Source organism: Pygocentrus nattereri, chromosome 3 (genome assembly GCF_015220715.1).
Source record: "Pygocentrus nattereri isolate fPygNat1 chromosome 3, fPygNat1.pri, whole genome shotgun sequence".
Taxonomy (NCBI): Eukaryota; Metazoa; Chordata; class Actinopteri; order Characiformes; family Serrasalmidae; genus Pygocentrus; species Pygocentrus nattereri.
The window spans coordinates 9,779,183-9,801,960 of NC_051213.1; the positions used below are offsets into that span (position 1 = coordinate 9,779,183).

Consider the following 22,778-nt stretch of genomic DNA (forward strand, 5'->3'; position numbering starts at 1 on the left):
CCGAGACGACAGGTATGAGAAGGTTTCGGGCCAAAACGGTTTTTTTTTTCCCCATTTATTCATGCTCGAACTGTACATGCATGGCATTGTAAAGCAAAACAGTCCCTAAGGAAAAAACTTTTCTTTTAAGAGCTACCACTATGTTACCATCAACATTACACATAAAACACAGAAGACACGTGTAGAATAGTATATAAAACGGTTGCATTTGCATTGAAGATGCATTGCAATGCCTGGTTCCTATCACCACTGCTTTAAAGAATTCAACATATATATATATATATATATAAAATGAATTCTTATGTGTGTGTGTGTGTGTGTGTGTGTGTGTGTGTGTATATATATATATATATATATATATATATATATTACACACACACACACACACACACACACACACACACACACACATTGCGATATAAGTAAATCACTGCTGTTGGAAGAGAGCCTTGTATTTCCACTGTATCTCCATTTTTGTTGGGTTTTTTTTTTCCGTTTTTGACATAATTTGAAAATACCTGTACCCCTTTAAATTGTATGTAAATGTATAATCAATCAGTGGAATTCCCCTTTAAGAACCAAGTTCATAAGGTCCCAATAAATGGAATAAACAGCAAAGCAGCTCATTCAAAACTAAAAAATATGACCTAGAATACAGGACTAACAAGCCCCTTTTAAGAAATGAAACCTTGGGTGGCCTAAACTACAAACTGTACAGTCAGAGTGTCCTAAATACAGGCAAATCCACCACAGAACAACAGCTAACCGCAGTGAGTGATACAGCTGTATAGTAAGGTCACTTCATACTAGGCTATACAAATGAACAACTGAGTCAAATTTTCAGACACATATCGACACTGCGAATCAACGTAAATCAACAACGGGCTTAACAGGAAGATCAATTTCCATAGGGAAGCAGGCAGGAGCTGTACATCGTCCCTCTCCAGAGCAAAAAAAATAATAATAATAAATTCACATCGGAGACAGATTACGCACATGCAAAGCAGTACTCAAATAACAAAAGAGGTGTGTGGTTAGCCAGGACAGAGGTTAGACAATACTATGCTAAACCTTTGGTAGGAGCAGCAGCAACAAAGGCACTTTACATTTTTTCTGTATTTTTTTTTTTAACAGAGTCTGGCCAGAACACAAAGTCAAAAACGGCCACCAAATTAATCCACACTATTCACTTGTACACTATCTGCTTCTTCCCCCTCTTAGAGCCTCATGTCCCCTTTTTTGATAGATATTCCAGATTGGATTTCACTGTAAACCTCATAGTCACCCTTGACTCACAATTCTGCATGTCTATGTGTGTGTGTGAGCACATTTTCCATACGCTCCCTGAAAATCCCCATTCCTCACTCTCGTCCCAGTCCAACTCCCCACAGCTGGGGAAGCAATCTGCGAGGGGCGATCTTCCCCAGGCTGTTAGCTTGGACCACTCCGTCCACCTTCCCCTTCGCAAACATCCTCTTATTTGCTGACGTTTTACATATTGGCTTCAGCTCCTCGCTGGAACATCTCAACATCCTTGAGCAGTTTTTTGACCCACTGAAAAGAAAAACGAAACAAACAAACAGCAACCAGTGCCACTGCCACGTATCGCAATCAGCCGTTCCACCTGGGTTCCTTCCTTTTGCCCGCATTTCCAATATGATTCTGAACACTGAACACTGACTCTTGCAACTGCTCCACCACATCAGCTTCCAAATGACACCACAGAACCCCTGTTCTGACCCTGTTTAGCATGCAGCCTTTTTTTGGTGGGGTGAGGGAGGGGGGCACAATGCAGTGACTTGTACGAAACACCTGGTGAAGCTTTGAAGCAATATACCACCACTGATAACAGTTACAGTACAAACAAACACCTGTTTCACCAACTCAGAGACACAGACAGACCTTCTGGATAAGACCAAAACGATTCTCATTCTCATATGCCCTGGCAGATTACTGTGAAAAGGACCTTTGAATCCACTAAGGTAGCTCCACAACACTCTAGAGAAATTCAGCAACAGTGTTAATGTCAAAGCTGCGGACACTGAATCAGCTTCACTGTTCAAAATAAGAAAATAAGCGGTTTAGGATTCAGTTATGATCAGCCAGTGACCTGGGTGCCAATCCTAATGCTTCCACAAGGCTACCCTGATGCAGAAACAAGCAATCACTGTACAGGGAACCAACGTTTTGAATATAAAGCGCCCTCAGTATAACATGATGTGAGCAGGAAGCATGCAGCCAATACATCCTGCTAAGCTGCTCGGCAATAGCAAAACGGCTGACGTGATCTGTAAACATTCAGCCCTAAGCCAGATTGATACAGCCAGCCATCACTCTGAGTAACAAGCTTTGGTCACCCACTTTTATTTATTTATTTTTTTTTTTTTAGCAGAAACGCTGAATCCCTATAAATATATCAAGTTAAATAATCTCACTACGTTGTGTTATTCAAGCGTCGTGATTAAAACACAGGCAACAGGCATGTTCTCAGTTTTCTGGAATTCAGCAACACGATCAAGTTGCTGAATCAAATGGCTGCTCGGTAGTCGGAAATCAAAAGACACAATTACTAAAAGAAACTTTAAAAAAAAAAAAAAAAAAAAAAAAAGGATATATACCAACAAAAGAACACCTAGGTGTAATTCTAATACATGTTGACATCAAAATACATCACCTATGCCCTATACATAACTGTATTTTGATATATGGAAGTGTCTGCCCATGAAACCACTTCAGAGCATGAGTATGGGAGTCCAGAGACCATTTCTCCCCTTCTCTCTCTCTCTCTCTCTGCTGTCGGAATGCTTTATTTTCCAAGTCTCTCAGTCCTGCCATGTGGTTCTAGATTTCCGGTCCGGGCCACAGTCCGGATCAGGAGGCGGGCAGGGCCTTGATCAGGTAAAGTTTGTCGCCCTGCTCACTGGTGAAGATGGGCGCCTTTTTGTAGTGTTCCACCAGCTCCTCCATGGAGCCGAACTTGCGCTGTCCGATGCAATACAAGTTGTCCTTCAACTGCACTTTGAAATGCTTGTTTTTGGTCTGGGCCTTCAGCGATATGGAGAAGTCGTTGGGCTAGACAGAGACAAAAGACATGGTGGGTTCAGGACAAACTCAATGTAACTTGGGTAAGTTATACTAGCCTGCCAATTACTTTAACACACTACAGTTAAGTCACTTAAGTTTTATTACGTACAGTTTTACAAACTCATACTAGAAATGTCAGCATTCGGCCGATAACAGCAGAAAACGCTGGTTGAGACATTGAAGGTAATGAACCAGATCTAACCCTGTAATAAGTCTATTCTGACATAGCACTTAGTCACAGTGTGATGTGAAGGTTGTTAGCAGTGTATTTCGTCCTGAGTTGGGCGATATGGCAAAAATATGATACTCTGATACTTCAAGAAATTGTCATAATATACTAATGTCACAATATTTATTTTTTCAGATATTTGTTTAGTTTTAACTAAACTAAGGTAAACAAGCAAAACTGTGGTTAGTTCTCCTAGATTCTCAAATTTAAAATTAAGTAAGGTGCCTCAATCAAAAAATGAAAGCGTATTTAAAGCTTTAGTAGCTTTTTAAATATGATACTTTTTAAAATGATACTTTTAAAAGTATCAGGTCGGTATTAGGTTTCAATATTGTATTGGAATGCCACCATATCGGAATGCCATATCCAACTGATGTTATATGACTTAACTACTTTTTAGAAATCAATATCTGATAGTGTCTTAAATATTCTGCTTTCTTAATTCAAGTTTGGCTGACATTAGCAATTTGTTATTTTCTCTTTGGTTGACTGTTACTAATTGAATTAAATATCCGTTGATGTCACCTCTACAACTTCGGCATAAACAGAGCATGATGGAATAAAATACCCTTAAGAAAGGATCAGATGTTAATCCAAGTTTAATATAGTCCTTAAAATACGCTTTTTTTCAGAATAGATCAGGACATTTCTATATATTTAAGAAACACTAGCACTTATAATCTGATACACATACTAAACCACATCCAGAATTAACATAAACATTACAGCTTCAGCTAACAAACCATGGATCAACCTGAGAACCTGGCTACTGTTTGTCATAACTCATAACTCAAGGTAGTTGAGATGCAGCCACTCACCGAGGACTCACTGTCTCTGATGAGGAAGTCTCCCTCCGTGCCTCTCTGGTTGAGGGCCACCTCCGCCTGGTGGCGGGTCACTTTGCCGTAGTACCACTCCTTGCCGGCAAAGCGTCCACTCATCGAGGGCTCAATGTAATCACAGTCAGGCGTGGGTGGTCCAGCCATGTTGGCAGAATTTTGCGACTCTTGCAGCACGGTCACGTAGTTCTTGGGCACTAGGCCAACCTGCCCGTCAGCTTTACGGCATTTCCACCACTCCGGGTCGTTTTCGGGCTTCTCCAGAACATCCATCACCTCGCCCTTCTCGAAGTTCAGCTCCTCGTCGTTAACCGAGCTGAAGGGATAGAGCGCCTGGACCGTGTGCAGAACCCTGTTCCCATTGGCACTGTGAACCACGGCAGCAAGCTTTTCAGACAAGCCCATGTCTCCGCTGGCCGAGCCATCGGCATCCTCCGTCACGTAGTTGGAGGGGAACCAGCCCGAGTGGCCACTGTAGCTGCCTCTCCACCAGCCGTCGCTGCACTTCTCCATGACGATGACCCTGGTGCCCTTAACGAGGGAGAGCTCATCCTCCCGCTCGGCTGTGTAGTTGAACTTCACCAGCGCAGGGAGGTTTAAGTCATACAGCCGCTCGCCGTTGTCTGCGTAAAATTCCGCCTCTGCACTTGATGCCGTTTCCCTCATCCCTGTTTTCCGCTTCACCTTCCCAATCCCTATAGACACAAACATACATTACTCAACACTCAGCTTTCATATCTAGGGTTTGGATTCATGATTGTCAAACAAAGTTTGTAATGTAATGTAATTTCACCACATTTTGCTGTAATGTTCATGACTGATTCACACAGGGCAGGAAATCCTGGTATACATTTCAGAAATGGAAATGGCGTCTCGATTTACACTCGGCTGTCTCACCTAAAACGTTATGCACGCAATATATTTAGCTGCTCACAAGTAGGAAATATATCCAAATATTTAATCTAATTATTTTCTAATATAATAACTGTTTGCCCTTGCTCAACTGTTTTAAATTATTGTCATTTGCTTGGGAATTAACAGCCAATAATTAACATCACTGCAAAAGATAAAACTTTTTCCTGTCCTTTTACGTTTAAATGTTCAGAATTGCAAACTCGAGAAAGGGCAATCATCTTGATATGGGCAGAGAGAACAAAAGAACAAGTGCCTCTATACTACAGAAAAACATGAAAACTCTTTCCACCAGGATTGATATGTGGCGTTAATCCTACAGCTCACTTCTTAACAGGTAAAAGTTGCCAGAATCTTTACTGAAGCAGGATGACACAGCCTGTAAAAATGACTGACAAGGCAGATAAATTCACTAAGAAAGAACAGTAATATCTACATTTCCCCAGCTCCCCAGATACGGGTAGTAACTACTTAAGTACATGTACTAAAATACTGATAGTTTTGTACTCTCCTGAGTATTTTCACTTGACAGTACTTCTACTTATGTATATTTATTAGTAAATGAATTGACTTTTTACTCAGTTACATGTATGAAATGTGTACATATGTATATTTTCTGCAAATTCTGTTGGCAACAACATCTGCACTGTTTTGTGACTGGTCATGCCTCTGAATTAGAGATTTAGCATTTTATTTCAGACCGAAAGGATCTAAAAAGAGATGGAAAAAAGGCATAAACTTCAGTTCCTGTACTCATATATACAAGTTCTAAAAGTATGTTTGACCTGGTACATTCATACTTGCACTCAAGTTGTTTTTTGGAAAGGCACTTTTACTTGAGTACAGGTTTAGCCTAGTCTACCAACCCCTTTCTGCTCCCAAAGTAAAAATAACACCATCCATTTAGTGCTTTAGAGTGCTTTCACAAATTTGTTTGATCCACTGGATGGGCCGTTTGTTTGCATTTCTACAGTGCATATCTGGGTCACAAAGTATAGCCAAAATAAATCCTGTTACTACCCGAAGAAGCTGGCGCTTAGAGGATCAAGCAGGAATCACTACACCATGAAGGCAGTTTGAACTAAATCAATACTGTTCCTATTAACCTGTTTAATATGCACATTGTCCAAACTAGTCATTTTAGGGCTAATTCTGGGGCAGCCGTGGGGCTTTTACAGAACTTCATGGAACTTGCTGGCAGTCGTGAGGAATATTAGGAATGTTTGTCAACTGTGAAGCAAAATTAATTATTTGATGCATTGAGAAACCATATTCTGAAAAGCATTCAGATGCTTTAGACAGCTGCATTAGGAAACTGATTTGTGAAGAAAGCTTGAGAAATCATAGCATACCACCACACCTCAAAAATCAGGAACGTCAAAGCAATCTTCAAAAGCATTCAATGGTGCACCCTTATGCTATGGTTTGGGGCAGAATTGCAACATCTGCAAGTATCATGTTGCGTGAACATAGTCAGAAGTGGGACAGTGTAATTAGTGGCAGGGTCCTTGGTAATGTGCACTGGCATGCACACACATCTTAGCAAAGTGTCTTAAATACAAAGCATACTTTACACATAGTTAATTAGCTTACGTTTTTGACCAAAATGGCTCACAACGCATGGCTGCGGTGAGACGGAATGACAACGCTGACTTTGACCAAATTACTGACATCAACCAACTGCAGGGACAGACCCCGTGGAGGAATGCGAGATGTCTCGGATAGTCGAGCAAACAAATGCTAACATGCCTAAGTGTTGGTGAAAGTTGATGATGCCACATGCCATGAAGTCACTGCAACGGTTGTTGGTTGTAGTTCTGGGACTGCTGAAATTTAGAGTACACCGTTTAGAGTATTGCACATTCATGCACCTCAGAGCATTTTCTAGGAAGCAAAACAAATCAAGTACTCCAAGGTCCAGCACATGACCGACACTAAAACGTCTTCAATATCCTCAACATTCACACCAGACACTCTTCAAGAAAGCCTGCATCTATGTCGAGACATGGGTGTTCAAAAGGGGGAAATAGTCACTGCACACTCAATTCATTCTTGTGGGATTCATCTTCACACCCAAAAGGTATTGTGGTTAGCTACAGGCTTCAGCAGGCAGGACGCGAGAATGAGAACTTGTCCAAACACATGTTTCAGGGCACTCAAGCCTGTGTTCCTTTCCTACAATTCACTGCACACAGTAGCCAACTTGCTTGTGCCTATTTCAGAGCAGCATTCTGTCAGGAATATGAGTCAGCACTGGTAAGGCAGCCGGCATGTTTTATTACAGATGATCAAAGCTCGCCAATCATCTCGCAACCATCTATTCGCTGCAGCCAAGCCTCGTTTTTTCCAAACTTGGAAAGTGAGGAGAGGCCACACCATTGTATGAAGCAGTCCAGACGTGAACTCGTAATGAAAATGTACATCTGGGGACAACTTGTTAAACATTTGGAGCTGGGTTGCACCACAAACCAGGACCTGCCCTCTCTAAAACCGACCCCCAAATTCCTCTAGTCTGTGCTCTTTGAATGTCTGGAGTTCAAGTGACAACACAAGCAACACAAGCTAGCTAGGGAAATGCTATTTTGAGCCAACAGTTTTTCCTTACTGCATGTAACATGTTCACCATACAAGCAGCATGGATCTACATACTTAGTTGGGGTTTTTTCGGGGGACCTTTGAGCACCATCGCATCCTGCACTGAGCTACGTGTTCATAAGATATTAAACTGGTCTAGAGGTTTCATACTCTAATAAATCTATTCCCACCCACATTTAGTCTAAAATTCCTCATCATTGTCCCCACACATTCTTGTTATGATGGTGTTCTCCAACTCTGGATTCTGTTCTAGAGATCTACCTTCCTGCAGAATCTGGTTTCAACACAATCTGCCACACCTGCTTCAGCTAATCTTCTTCTGAAGTCTATGACTGTCTGAATCAGATGCAATAGTGTTACATAAAGAAGAGGCAGCACTTTAGATTCAGGCTGGAACTAAACTCTGCAGGAAAGTAGATCTCAGGAGGAGGGTTGTTTACAAATATGTCACAAGACCACATCTCACTCCATGTGATAATGTGTAAAGATGCTTCAACTGAAGCAAAAAATGTTATCTGCTTATTGTAAAATGACCTCCATTCCCCAGAAAATGGCAAAACAACATACAAACAAACCTTTCAAACTGTAAGAAAGAACATGACAAAGACCAGGGGGCTCATTTGTAAAACATTTGTATGGATTAGATGTTAAAACCACCACAAAATCATACATTTAAAAAAACTAATCTAAGTGAACGTGATGCAAAAATGTTCATAGATCAACCCAAGTTCATGTAATGGAGTTTTTACAAAATACTCATACATGACTACTAGGACCTCTAAAACATATTTACAATAAAAATTTAAGAAGGTTTTATAAATGAGGCCCTAAGTCTGATCCTTCTTTCTTTTCTCCCCTGTGCTTTTTGACTGACATTGAACTACAACTGTTTTCCTGTCTTACTCAATGAGTCTTTGCAGTTCTACATAGACTCAACTCCAACTTTACTCAATACTGTTAGTTGTTGCCTAAAACCACACCCATAGTTTGGAGCCAGATGTGTGGTCTAATTTTGCTGTTGCTGTATTGTGAAATGCACTGAGAATATCTCTCACACAATGCGTGTCATTGGAATGATTACCACACCCACTGTCATTATTTGTTGGGAGAGATGGAAGGATAGAGGGGGAGAGCCAGGGAGTGGTGGAAGACTATACGACTGAGTGTCAGGGCGGGTCCTCTAGCGATGCCAAGGAGTCCGCCCTGTCACATCACGTTAGGTCGGTCCAAATGGGCCGGGTAGGAGGATTACTGGGAAAACATTGGAGCCCAAAGTCTCCAGGACACGTTGCCGGGTTTGGCAGGCATGTGCGAATGGTGTTACTGTGAAGGAATGTCCACTTGGCAGTGAGGTGCTCTCTGGCCGAGTCAAGAACACCAGGACTGGGAGGGAAATCAAACACACTCTTTTACCGTTAAGAATATATTCAAATGCAGAAAAAACCTACCCTTCCATTCTGCAGCGAGCCTAGAGCTCAACAAGGACAGTCAAATTGAACTCTGATACTGAGGAGAGGGTGAACTGAGCATCTGTCTTTGTGTGATGGCTGCTGGTCGGTCAGGAGAAAGTTAATCTATATGCCCACCCATAGAGTCTGTCTCTGAAACACATCATTTACATTTATGGCATTTGGCAGACGCTCTTATCCAGAGCATTTTGCAATTGCAAATTTTACAATTTGATCATTTTTTTACACAGGTAGGCCAAGGTGGTGTTAGGAGTCTTGCCGAAGGACTCTTATTGGTATGGTGTGCTTGCCCTGGTGGGGAATTGAACCCCAGTCTGCAGCGTGAAAGGCAAAGGTGTTAACCACTACACTACACCAACCACATCAGTGCAGTAAATGCCACTGATTTCAGCTCGAGCTAGAGGATATATACTTTGCTAGCTTGCCAAAATTTGCCAGCTGTAAAATGGGTATTAAACAGGGACTGATTCCACAGCAGTGGCTACATGAACTGAAAACTAAACTCAAAGTGTGTAGGAAGTCATCTAGAGGACAGTTCACAAAGCAGGATCTCTCCAAAAACAACACAACTGACCAATAAGAATGTCTCGTACCTCTCCTTCAACAGGAATCCAAGCAACTAAGGAATCTGGCTTTGGAAAATACCTCTCAGGAGGGAAGTTTCAAAAACAGCCTTAACAAATCAGTTAACCATGGAAAGTATTAGTCTGAACACTTTCATAAATGATTAATATCATCTCTACCCCACGAATGTGTTTTGTGAAAATGATGTATCCCTAAGTTACTAGAATTTACTGGACTCTTCACATGACCCTGCACATGGGCCCAAATAAAAGGAAAGCAGCTGGTTTATTTAAGCCGTCAGAGAATGTGCTGCAGGCACATCCCCATTGGCAATTACACTTTGTGGAGTGGGAGCTTTTTGTGCTACCATGTTCCTATCCCTGTATAATAGTTGCCCATGGCTTTACTTCTTCTTGGATGCAGTTTTCTTTCCCCTGTCAGAGAGTGTGAGCTCATTTAGAGTTTCTTGTTGAAATTGCTGACAACCTGAATAAAAATGACCTTCTTAGATCAAATTACTAACAGAGAAGGGTTCATAAAATGGCAAAAAGTAGCCACGTCTTCATCTGCTTTATAGAGTCATGGACATCCTCAGGAGTTGTATCATTACGAGCAGTCAGCAGGGTTCTTCTAGTCAACGATGACTAACTGGAAACAAAGCCAGGTGCAGCCCAAAGGGACTCAAGCATCTTGGCTAAAATGGAAACAAAGTTCAACTTCTGAGGTTAAAGGTCAAACAAGTGAAAACAAAACGCTTTGGCGCGGATCCTTCCGGCTCCTTCTTTGCTTATCACACCTCATAATCAATGAGATTCACACTGGGCTTCCTGATAGTCCAAAACCAAGCGTTTTGCATTTCAAATTCACCTTAGCCAGGACATTTGCCTTGGACGTAAAGCTCCGTGCGGCTGCTGTAAACTGACGTTTGGATGGTCCAGGTGTATGACGAGAGGACGCAGGAGTGTGTATACAGTGTTATCTTGGGTTTTAAAAGGCATGCTGGGTCTTGCCAGCTCAGGGCATGTAAATTCTCACGCGCCCCACAAATGGAGGCTGACTCCAAGTGAAAAGGTGAAACACGAGCACTCTACGCGTTCAAGTGCGTCTCAAAGAACCACAAAGCTCAAATAATCAGCCATCTGGGGCGACCGCAGGGTCAAACTAGTAGGGGTGTTGCTTAGGCATGACACAAATGCAGCGTTACTTCACAAGGTGAGTTAGGTTATCTGCCTACAGTGTTAGTGTATCAGTCACTTTGAGTGCTTTAAACTTGAGAGAAGCATGCGTCAGGCCTCAAACATTGAGTGTGGCCTGCTGGCTGATGGCGATCGATTGTGAGGGCATTTAATTTGGCTTACTAAAAAAGTTACCTAAACCCCATCCTCTCACCCAATGAGAGGAAATAAAAAGTTAATGTATGTAACTAAAATTTAAAAATAAAATTAAAATTTCATTTTAAATTAATTACTCCAGCAAGAGAAAAGACAGTCATACTTTGACACCTACCAAACTTCTTCATCTATATTCTTAGTATCCCGATGACATACAACTGCACTGCCACCATTTTGGTAGGCAACATCAGACTTTTTTGGCAGCACAGTGGCGGTTTGTTATGAGACAACAAGGCCAGAGCCAATAGAATGATGGTAATAAAACATTTTTCAAGTATACTCACTTTAAATCCAATTTATTTATTTATTTTTTTACGAAATTCATTCTTAATATAAGGTGCCACTGCATTTAAGGTAGAACTAAAAGTTCAAATTAGAAGCTGGCGAATAAGACGGCAACTCCACCATAAGTGAGTTTATTATGTAGGAGGTTTGGCAGATTTGGTAGTCATTTTTATTAGCTGTTGTAAAATTTTATACAATGGCGTTTTCTGAACTTGAGAGGTGTAAAGGGTACATGCATCTAGTCCACCTATCAAGCTGATCTTCTCCTCGTAGAGTTTTCTGGAAAAGCATCTAAAGTACACATCTTTTTTCGTGGTCATTCTTTTATGCTTGATCTTCATCCACCTGCAAAATTGTAGCTGCAACAACTGGTAAGCTAAAGCAGAGCATAGTCAGAGTTACAGGAGGCGTGGTGTTCCTAATGACGTACCTTAATACAAATACTCTCTCTTTAATGAAAAATTACAGACGTCCTGTGGTAAACTGGCATTACCTCACCTCCCCATGCAAAACCAATCCCATCCCAACAGTGCTCAAGTCACCACGGAAAAGAGTGTGCGCTAAAATCTGTTCATTTATACATAAATGTGAATATCCAGCCACACACAAACACACATCATCAACATGTGACACTTGACAGGACGATCACAGGGATATCTCACTCTCCAATACGGAGCATGATCAGAAATGCCATCGTTTTATTTATTAGCGTAAATTTAGTTGCTCTTCTTAGGTGAAGTGCTTCAATTTAAAATAGCTATTTAAAAGGGCTCATATCCCACGCTTCTCCTGGATTTTATTTCTCCTCCCCCATAAAGTCCACTCATGTTATATGTTAGTGTGGTTTTATACACCAAAAACATTCAGTTCATTTTTACACGACCTTAACATGACCTCTCTTTATTCTTTCGTTGTTTTTGTTACTATGTTAAGACTGATCTATGTAAATGAGCTCTGTTCTGATTTGCTGCCCTGTATAGTGTCTCATTCAAAAAGGAGTCAGAGGCGGAAACACTCCTTATAACTTCAACATGAATGGGCGGAGCTAAATTACTATAGGCTGAAAAGGCTGTTTTTGTGATATATCACAGAAACGATGAACTCAAAAGAGGCTTTTCTGGAGATAGTTTTAATAAATGGACTGTGTGAACTGGGGACTGAACGGTATGTCTTCACACTTTACCCGTGCTTATAAACCATTTTCAACTTGAAAAAACAGGAAAACCCCACGTTTTCCATGATATGGGCCCTAATGTTTATTAGTTTAACAGGAAAAAATCACTTCAGTACTAGCCCTGGCTAATGCTCAAGGTTATCAGTACCGGAAAAGTAAGAACAGCCATCTCTGATTACAAGAGCAACGGTAGAAGAGCAGGGGTAACTGAGCACGGTTCAACTCTTACTCAACAGAAAAACAAAACACGAGGAAAACGAACACATTGAATGGGGCTTTATTCTACTAAGTCAGCGGTTCTTTCCTTTGTATTTCCTGAGCCGAGGATGCTCGGGAAGGAAGCCATGTTGCTTCATGAGGCAGTAAATCCGAGAGCCCACATGAACGCTCGTTTCATTTTTCCCTCTTCAGCTTCACTTTTTTTTTTCGTCACTCAATCACAGCTTATAAACCTGACACTGACCGGTCACCGTGCCACAAAGCAGCTCCTGGAGCTCTCCGCTTGTGCAAGGTTGGGTCTTTGTCCAGCACTCTTGCTGTGTGGACTTCCCCTCCATTTCACAGTCTTTCCTCCTAGCAAACAACACACGCGGCAGGCTAGCTTAGATTAGCCACTTCCCCTGGGTTGAACATCCTATTGTTCTCTGATACGGCAGAGCAAGTGTGTGTGCTCCATTACAGAGCCAAGATTCCACACACGTACACGGCAACAGGCCGTGGCCACTCTGGCTGAATGAAATAAAGATGAAAAATGAACACACAGTTTTATAGAGGAAGGCAATACTAACAGCAGGTGTACGAGCACAGCCTGAGTCCTGGCATGTGGTGTCTTTTTGGGAAAAAAAGGTAAAGGAGGGACGTGTTAAAATAAATAAATAATAACAAATAATATATAAAAACGCCATCTGTCTAAAGCGGAGTTCAAAAGGACCCCCGCAAGCCCTGTAAAAGAGCCCAATGAGAGCAGCGTCTGAGAAGAACAGACAAAAGCCTTCATGCTCCGTTTGTGGCTGCCTGACAGTAGTGCAGAAATAGACTTGCAACCACAGACGCATCAAACACCAAAGGCTCTGAGCAGCAGCTACGCTAACAAATAAAGACAGTACTGCACATTACAGCTTTCGCTTACAGATTCACTTTCATCTACCTCTGAATCTTCTCTTGTGACAGTCACAAGAAGAAAAAAACAAGAAAAATGCTCTTAAACCTGCTGCCAGAGGAGTTTCGCCATGTGCACATCCCTGATAACAACAGTAAAGACACTTTGTACGTAGAACCAGGTCATTCTGTGAAACACTGCTTCCCATCGCTGTGTAAAACAGGCATAAAATGTTGGCTTTTTTCTTGGATGTACTTTTTTTGTTCCACCGACAAAGTGCATCCCCATTCAGGACAGAATCCGGATCAGCAAGAGCTTGTTACTGACTGTGCGCTTATAAGAGGTGGGCAATATGACGATTAAAAATATCATATGCAAAAATAATTATTTTATATATGTATCGTGAAAATGTCTTTACGTATCATATGATGCTTTGCCGTACCGCCCACCCATAGTGCTTGTTGATGATAAAACACTATTGATGTGACCTATTCCCATTTCCATTCGTGTTATAAATGGAAGTTTGTGAAGCCATGTAAATAAAGTTCTCCAAACTTGTAGCAAATAAATGCAACGAATGCAAAAATGGCATTATTAACAGAGAAGTGTTGATAAAATGCCTGAAATAGCCACTTTTTTGCATAAGCTATTAAGGGTTAAGTGGGAAAAAAAAAAAAAAAAACGTAAAGTCGGCTATTTGCTGGTTGTGGCTATTTAGTTTCAGCTAAAACTGCTCTTCAGATCTGACAGTTTCTATTCCAAACCGCTGTTAAAAGATACATATTGACCCAAATGGTGGTTCATATATTTAAAAGAACACCAATCACTTTTATGCAAAGAAAAGTTGCAAGATCTAAACCTCTTTCCATTTAATTTTGCCACCGTCATAACAAAACCTAGTTTTATTTGTTAATGCCGTTTGAAAATGCCTACGCTTGACACTGAATTTAAGAATGCCTTTTTCCTTTCGCCATAAACGTTACCACTTCATAGATACGAGGTTTTGTTATGAGAGCAATAAAAACATGATCCAATCGGGTGTCCCCAAACTTTCGACATGGCGCACAGCGCATACTGTGACCTTTGTTTCCCTGTAATGTGAAGAGCTTCTCGAATGGAGTGAGCGGTTTATCTACAGCACATGTTCTACAGCTCCCTGCATGCAAGGGTCTTCGGCTATCAAAGGCAGGAATGTGACGACTGAGAGTACGAGATGATGACCAGTCATCACTCTGGTCCACGGTCCAGGTACTTTGACCTTGTTCAGCTGCTATAAATACCCTCTGTGGCAGAGTGTTGTGCTGGTACTGCGTGAAAGAGAGAAGAATTCTGCTCCGAGTCCTGCCTGGGCTGACGTGAGCTTCTCTGAGGGCCACACAGGGTCCAACACGCCAAACCCTCCACATCCACAACACGTTTATAGGGGTTGGAGTCACTTCATAAAGAGTCCACCATGTTTTCCTTTTACGCAATCACTTCGCTCATAAAAGCCTCAGCTGAACAGCTTGATTCATTGAGAAGAAGAACAGCCCCAGAGAGAAAAGAAGAGGAAACTGTAAATATAATGGGTGGATAGATCTGAAAGAAAGGGAAAAATCCCCCACTCAAGCTCGGGTGTTTGTGTCTCTTTTTCTGGGCGGGGGTAAGAGAGCAAGAGAGGGAGAAAATGCGGGAAGTGGAGAAAAACGGATGGACGGACAGACTGACTGACGCTCAGACGTTTGTGAATCAATAGTCCCCGTTTCCTCACTTCCTCCCTCGCTTGCTCAAAGGAACTGGAGAGAAATCTGTCTCAAATTAGACAACTTCCTCTCTGAGCAGAGGCCGAACGACAGGAAAAGAGAGCGAGGCAAGGCGAGAGAGAGCGAGAGAGAGAGCGCGAGAGAGAGAGCGCGAGAGAGCGAGAGCGAGAGAGCGAGAGAGAAAGAGCGAGAGAGCGACAGAGAGAGCGAGCGAGAGAGAGCGAGAGAGAGCGAGCGAGAGAGAGCGAGAGAGAGCGAGCGACAGAGAGAGAGAGCGAGAGAGAGCGAGAGAGAGAGAGAGAGAGAGAGAGAGAGAGAGAGAGAGCGCGAGAGAAAGAGCGAGAGCGCGAGAGAGAGAGAGAGAGAGAGAGAGAGAGAGAGAGAGAGAGAGAGAGAGAGAGAGAGAGAGAGAGAGAGAGAGCGAGAGCGAGAGCGAGAGCGCGAGAGCGAGAGAGCGCGAGAGACACTCTTTAAAACTCCTCTTACATTTACATTACAGTGCTTTCTTGGCTCTAACTCAAAACCAAAATCAGCCTAATTTATTTCAGCAGGTAATTATACATACAAGAAATCTGTCTTGGGGAATGTGGATAGGTTCAGCATGAAGTACACATAAAAACCAAGCAAGCATACGACATTATTAACAAAACATCGCTGTTGTAACCAAATGTAGTACATGTGCCATTACTTTCACACAGGCCACGTTTTGTTTTCCGTCCCCTCCTTCACCTGCTGTATTCAATCCAGCAAATAAACAGCGTTTGTGTATTAAAATGTACAGAAGTGTGTTCTCTGTAAAGGAGGTGCAACTCTTTTACACTCTGAAAATCAATAAAAACATGCCATTTGACCAGGGGTGCCCAAACTTGGTCATCGGACTATATTTCTGAAATTTCAACTTTAAAGGAAAAGAAAAAAAAAAATGCTTCCAACTTAAAAAAAAGGGAGTTTACCATCACTCAGTTTGAACCATTTCTATTGATCCATTCATCTTGAAATGTTCGTACAATGCAAAAGGCAGCTAGTATTTTCAAACCATGAAAAAAATACAGCTATGAAGTTTACATTTGACAGTGAAATGCTGACAAGACAACATCTGGTATTATATCATATTGCATCGCAGCGTATTGTATCATAGTGTTGAATCATGACTAGGATGTTTATGTGTCACAAGGACTTACATTTCTGGCTATAGCAGTAGTTTAGGACGCTATTAAGCACAACTTGCACTTTTATGAAGTAAAATGTATCGAAATAAACTAAAAATGAAAACACTAATACACGTTTCCCCACACGTAGACTATACTTGGCAGCCCCTCCAAGTACACTGATAGCCACCCAAGTATACTTCATCCCATTTTCACAACTGTTAAAGTCCTGTTTAGTTCCACTTAATCAAATTCCAAAGAGAAATAATTTCATACTGTTGGAAATGGGCATAATGCACAGTGTCACTGATGCAAAGCATCACTGTTCTTCCTTGTGCTAATCTCCACAATCTAAACACTCAGTTCGATTGAAGCCTTTGTTGACCCGATTTCCTTTGTAGTTGAAGTAATGTTAATTTCTGCTAGCACTGTTCTGGGCTCTCATTCCCATCGCCTTGTTCAATAAACAATAAACAAATGCCATGAGTTCTGATATCCATATATTCAAATAACCAATACCCCTTCCCTGAGTGGGTGTATCTGATGATTGCATGTTGAAAGAGTATATAACGAAAACTTGGACAAAACTTGTCGAAGGACTTTTGTCTTTGGCAGATGTCAGTGATTTTACGACCGTCACCACATCTTAATCCATATCATTAGGAATCTAAACATCGAGCTAGACCTTCTTTTTCGAGTCAGTGCATTTGACGTTAGCATGTTGACGTTTGACGTGGTTTGCAAAACTCCAGCGAAATCAGACCAAACTTTTAAATGACTACTTCAGGCTTTAAAGTGTGACTCGTGGCAGCACACACACTATACATTATATTTTTTTCTCTCTGGACCCAGAAATGCTACTTTAAAAAAATAACAACAAAAATCTTACATAGTGCAGCTCTATCATTAACAGTGACTGGACTGAAGTGCACGGGAACCTCCGAAAAGTGTCAGTGGCCATGAAGATGCCTGTGAAGGCTCTCTGTAATCACATTCCTCTGATAACTCCCCCAACGGAGAGATGAGCTGAGCCCTCATCAATCAGCGCCGACAGTAAAGATGACACAAAGCCTGCAGTGTTCAACAGAACAGGGGACATTAGAGCTGCCATCGCCCAACTGAAGCCCACTTATATGAGGAAAACCCCCAGAGCAGCTAACAAAGCTTGTTCCCTTAAACCATCATAACTACATAACCTACATATTACTTTAGGGTTAGTGAACCATTTACAGGGGCTTTCGGATGATGTGTCTAGATCTGGACAGCTTTCTATTACACTATATCAAAACTGTCGTTTTTTGAGGTTTTACTGTTCAAAGCTGTTTGAAAAGGCCAGCAGCAACATGACAAATGGCCCACCAGAACATACAGCTTGAAGCCCCATTACTACATAATTTTCATACTATTTTTACAGTAGTTGCTGAAAAATTAAAGTCTTAAGATAAATGAATAACAAGAGTAAGAAGTTCAGGGGTTAACAGCTTTGAGGCAAAAACTATAGAAAAGTAAAACACTCTTCTGGCACAGACCTACACCCTTTTTCTCAAAAACTTCACTGTATGGCCAACTTCAGAGACAGGGAAGCTACATAAAAAAGGAAGGAAGGCTGGAAAATGAGGGACAGAGGTTTATGTACGTGAGGAAGATGAAGGCTGGGAGTTCTTCACACGCGGCTGATTGCAGTGTGCGAGTGAGAGCAGGGCAATTACAGGCTTCCACAGGAGCTTTAGCAGAGCCCTACCCACCCCAGCTTTAGCAGCCTCTCCGCTAGCACAAGCAGGGGAAAAAAGAAAGCTGTGAAAGACTTTTTTTCTTCCCCCCACACAAGCATTTCTCTCATAACCCACTTCTAAACCAATCCCCATACTCCTCAAACTTCTCACAGCATTCACACAACGGTTAAAACGGAGTAATAAGAGGGAAAAATAAAGCAGAAAAGGGTGAAAAAAAAGTCCTGACAAGTTCCCACCCAACTGAGAGGGGGAGGAAGAAAAAAAAAAAAAAAAAAAGTCTTTCAAAACTTCCTAATCCCTCAACTAAGAACTTCAGTAAACAGCTACTTCGGTAAAACGTTTCTTCCCAAGGCAAGATTTTTAGATGAGAAAAACTGGATGAAAGGAGAAAAAGGGTGCAAAAGACTCACGGAAGAAGTGCTTGAAGAGGTTAGCCATATCCATTTTGGGCTCTCCCGGCGAGTGTTCCCTCAGCAGCTGTGGAGCTATTCCATGTGAAACGCCCACCAGCGAGCTGACTGCACAAGCCTGCACAACTGCCCATGTGAGCACTCTCAGCCAATCACAGGAGGCCTCTGCTCAGTCCGACTAAAAGCTGGCCCCACACAAATGCAGTCGTAGGTCCTTGGGCGCTGAACTGGGTAATCTTAGCTTTGGGCTTTACCAACATGACATAACTGTGAGTCACAGTGATGAAACAGTTAAGACCTCATGATACAGTGTATGTGGAAGAACAAGCTTACAAACTTCACTGACAAAAAACACCAAGGAGAGTCACAAGAACAAAACCTTTGTGGAGCACACACACACTGTTCTCCATAGAACTGTTCTCTCAATAGAACAACAGATATACAGCTGCTGTCAGTAGGAAACCTCACATCTCCAAAATGGCAACTTTACAGGAAAAGGGGGGAAAAAAAAAACTTCTTCACATTTAATGTAAGTCAATGAAAACAGACCCCACCAACCAAGAATATCCATCCAACAGCGTCCTGTGACCACTGATGAAAGACAAGAGGGTGACCAACACAAACTGTACAGCAGCAGATGAGCTGTCGTCTCTGACTTTACATCTACAATCGACAAGGCAGGAGTGTCTAATAGAGTGGACAGTGAGTGGATAGTGTTTAAAAAGTCCTGCAGCACTGCTGTGTCTGATCCACTCAGACCAGCGCAACACACACTAACACAGCACCACCACGTCAGAGTTAGTGCAGTGCTGGGAATGATCCACCACCCAGATAGTACCTGCTTTGTAAGGGTCCATGGGGGTCCTGACCACTGAAGAACAGGGTAAAAGGGGGCTAACAGAGTATCACAGAAACAGATGGACTACAGTCTGTAACTGTAGAACTACAAAGTGCACTTTTATAGTAAGTGCATAATGTTGTGCCTGATCTGTGTGTGTGTGTGTGTGTGTGTGTGTGTGTGTGTGTGTATGTGTGTGTATATATATATATATATATATATATATATATATATATATATATATATATATATATATATATATATATACACACACACACACATACATATACACATACATATACATATATACATACATATACACACACACACACACACACACACACACACACAAATAACCATAAACTATAATAAAAGCTTTTTTTCTTTAATCGTTTTTAACCCAAGTAGTTTCAGTATTAGTATTAGTTTTTAACCCCAGCAGTTTCTATTAGCCACAGCTGCAACAAAACAACTGTAAAAACAGACCTTCCGAAATCCGTAATCCTATTTGAAGCAAAAATATTCCATTTCCACTGATGCACCCCTACAACATAGTTGTGGGACATCTAATCTGGTACCTGTACAGGCTACATATCACTGTCAGAACAAAATCTTGTATCTAATTTTTTGCATTTATTTATTTTTTTCCTCTCTCAGTCTCAATTTTACTAAATCTATGGCTTCAACAACAAGCAGAGAAGTTCAGCAGAAGCAGGGCTTAGTACCACTGATCTAGGGTCTTCAACATATTTGAATGTGAAGGAATCTTCCTTCCCATGATTCACATCAGTCACACAAGGTTCTTCCGCTCTACAGCAAAGATCCCCCGCAACATCTGCACACAGCTGGAATGATGATGCTACAGCAACTGTACCGCAGAAAATGACATTGTACTCCCTCAGACAGATGACTTCGGTCACTGAGGGGCTTTTTTCCTGGTTCTAAAAAAGAGAACCAACACTTACTCAAAAGCAAAAGACAAAAGTCTTTTCAGTTCTGCTGGAAATTCTGATATTAGGCAATCCACATATTGAATCCACCAGGCTATCTGAGGTGAATACAATTCGAGAAAATTTTAAAAGGTATTTTCTGTGCACAGATGGCAGTTTCTGTTGTGTAATGAGTGAGAAAGTAAAAGAGTGAGTGTGAGAGCGAGAGAGCAAAAGCATGAGAGCGAGAGAGAGAGAGAGAGCGCATGAAAGTGAAAGAGTGCATGAGCGAGAAAGACCGTGTAAGTACGATGAAAGCGAGAGAAGAGAGAAGAGAATGCAAGAGAGAGCTTTCGATTGAGACAGAGTGAGAGAGAGAGAAAGAAAAAGAAAAGAAAAATGTGGGACAACCAGACTGCATAAGAGTGCAAGTAACAGCAAGGGAGAAAACAAAAGAGTAATCGAAAGAAAGAGATAAAGGGTAAATAAACCTGTATCATGACGTAATTTTAATGTAATTTTCAGTTTGTAAGCGTCTAACAATACATCGTATTGTAACTGTGTCAGGTCGGCATCGCGATATCAATGTGCATTGTGGTGATGTGAGAAGGCATCGTGGAGAAAGGACTTTCTATTAACTATGCAGTCGTATGTTGCTGCATTGTTTGCTCAGGAATGATCAGCACTGATCAACCCCAAACTCCAGAACTCCTCCTGAATCCAAGCTCTGGAGTCATTACATGCAACAACATGATTATAATCATTATCCCTCAAATTGAGTTCATAATATCATGAGAATACCAAATCGTGAACCTAGCATCTTCAATCGAATAAAATCATGCGCTGACTACATCACCCCCACCAGTTGGCCTGTTACAAAGCAAATAAAATGTTCTATTTGATGCAACTTTAGATAATAAATAGTACTAGACATGTCCTGGTGTGCTTTATATGTTCATTTCCACTTGTACAGCAAGAGCAGCATTAAAAAAAAAAAAAAAAAAAAAAAATCAGCAAAAATCAGCTTTCAGCAATTTTGACAACAAAGAAAAAAAAAAAAAAACAAAAAAAAACTGGCCATCAAAATTCATGACCGGTGCACCTCCACTATCTGAGCTATCAGAGAATGACTTTCAAGAACAGCCTGAGAAGCTCCATCAACTCCATCAACCAGCTGTGTGTTGGATACAGCTGGTCACCTGCGCACACCTGCAACCCAGGTGAACAGTGAAGAGGAGCCCACAGCTGACCCGACTGGACATGCATGCACGCACACACACCCATGGGCCATCAAGTACTTCCAACTAACACGAGGAGAGACACGAAACAAGAGTCGACCACATTTTCACACCCAAACTCTTCTTTTTCTGTAAGTCGCACTTCGGTTTCTCTTCCTGTTTTCCAACTCATCGTGACTTTCTGAAACACACTTCAGATCAGATCTGTGAAGTTAATCAAGGCCTGTGCCAGTAACAGAGTTCTCTTATTCAAGTAACTGAGTGGAAAGTAACAGGGAAACTGTTAAAGTGGGTTAGGGGCATTTTCTCTCATTGCTTTGTCTTTTCGTGGCGATACACTAACTCGGACTCGGAAGCCAGTACAGCGATAGCGTGCAGGTTGAGGCGTTTACTCTTGTCAAATAAAAGAAGAAAAGAAAATAATAAGAATGTTTGTTAAATGTGTTTGTTGCATAATCTCATCTTTCAGTCGGTCATGAAATGGTTAAATCTAGTAAGAAAGAACTGCGTCACACAAAGTTGACCGTCTTAGAGTTTGCGGCCGCTTATAGTTTAGCCTGATGTCTTCTGCTCTAAAGGCCTTTTGCACCAAGCCATGATTTCACTCGTTTTCCTGAGACTTTAAGTAGCTATTTGTCTGAAGAGTTATTAGTCTGTGTTGTGAGGATGTCCTAAACTGTGCACCGTAACATCAGAGCAGCAGCTTTTCGTCCAAGGATCTCTACCAGCGGGGCGAGCTTGTTCAACCCAGGCTTCATCATTAATAACGGTGAGTTAATAGTAATTCGGGACAGCAGAAGTGACCACTTGCCTGGTCTCGACAAGTGTGACAGTGAACAACCGTACTTCATGCTGCCTTTGTTCCCTTTCATATGCAATTGATACTTTATTAATCCCACAAACGGGGAAATTCCACCTCCGCATTTAACCCATCCGTGAAGTGAAACACCACATACACACACTAGTGAATAGACACACACATTAGGGGCAGTGAACACACTTGCCCGGAGCGGTGGGCAGCCCGGGGAGCAATTGGGGGTTAGGTGTGCTGTCGGCCCTGGGAATCGAACCGGCGTCCTTCCGGTCACAGTTCCGGGCC

At 41.7% G+C, this 22,778-nt stretch overlaps 1 protein-coding gene across 3 annotated transcripts in view; it reads right to left on the minus strand.

Annotated features, from left to right (window-relative positions):
* Positions 1–501: 501 nt before the first annotated feature.
* Positions 502–22,778, minus strand: part of nck1b (NCK adaptor protein 1b) — a 71,920-nt gene continuing 49,643 nt past the window's right edge. For 2 of the 3 annotated variants that reach the window (XM_017705058.2, XM_017705067.2), the window contains exons 4-5: positions 4,132–4,847; positions 502–3,072 (exon numbers count right to left, since the gene is read on the minus strand). In XM_017705058.2, coding sequence (XP_017560547.1) covers positions 2,872–3,072; positions 4,132–4,847 — 917 coding nt within the window. In that variant the 3' untranslated portion in view covers positions 502–2,871. Of the gene's footprint in view, positions 3,073–4,131; positions 4,848–18,674; positions 18,773–22,778 lie in introns of those variants that run through there. The other variant, XM_017705084.2, reaches the window with a different exon arrangement.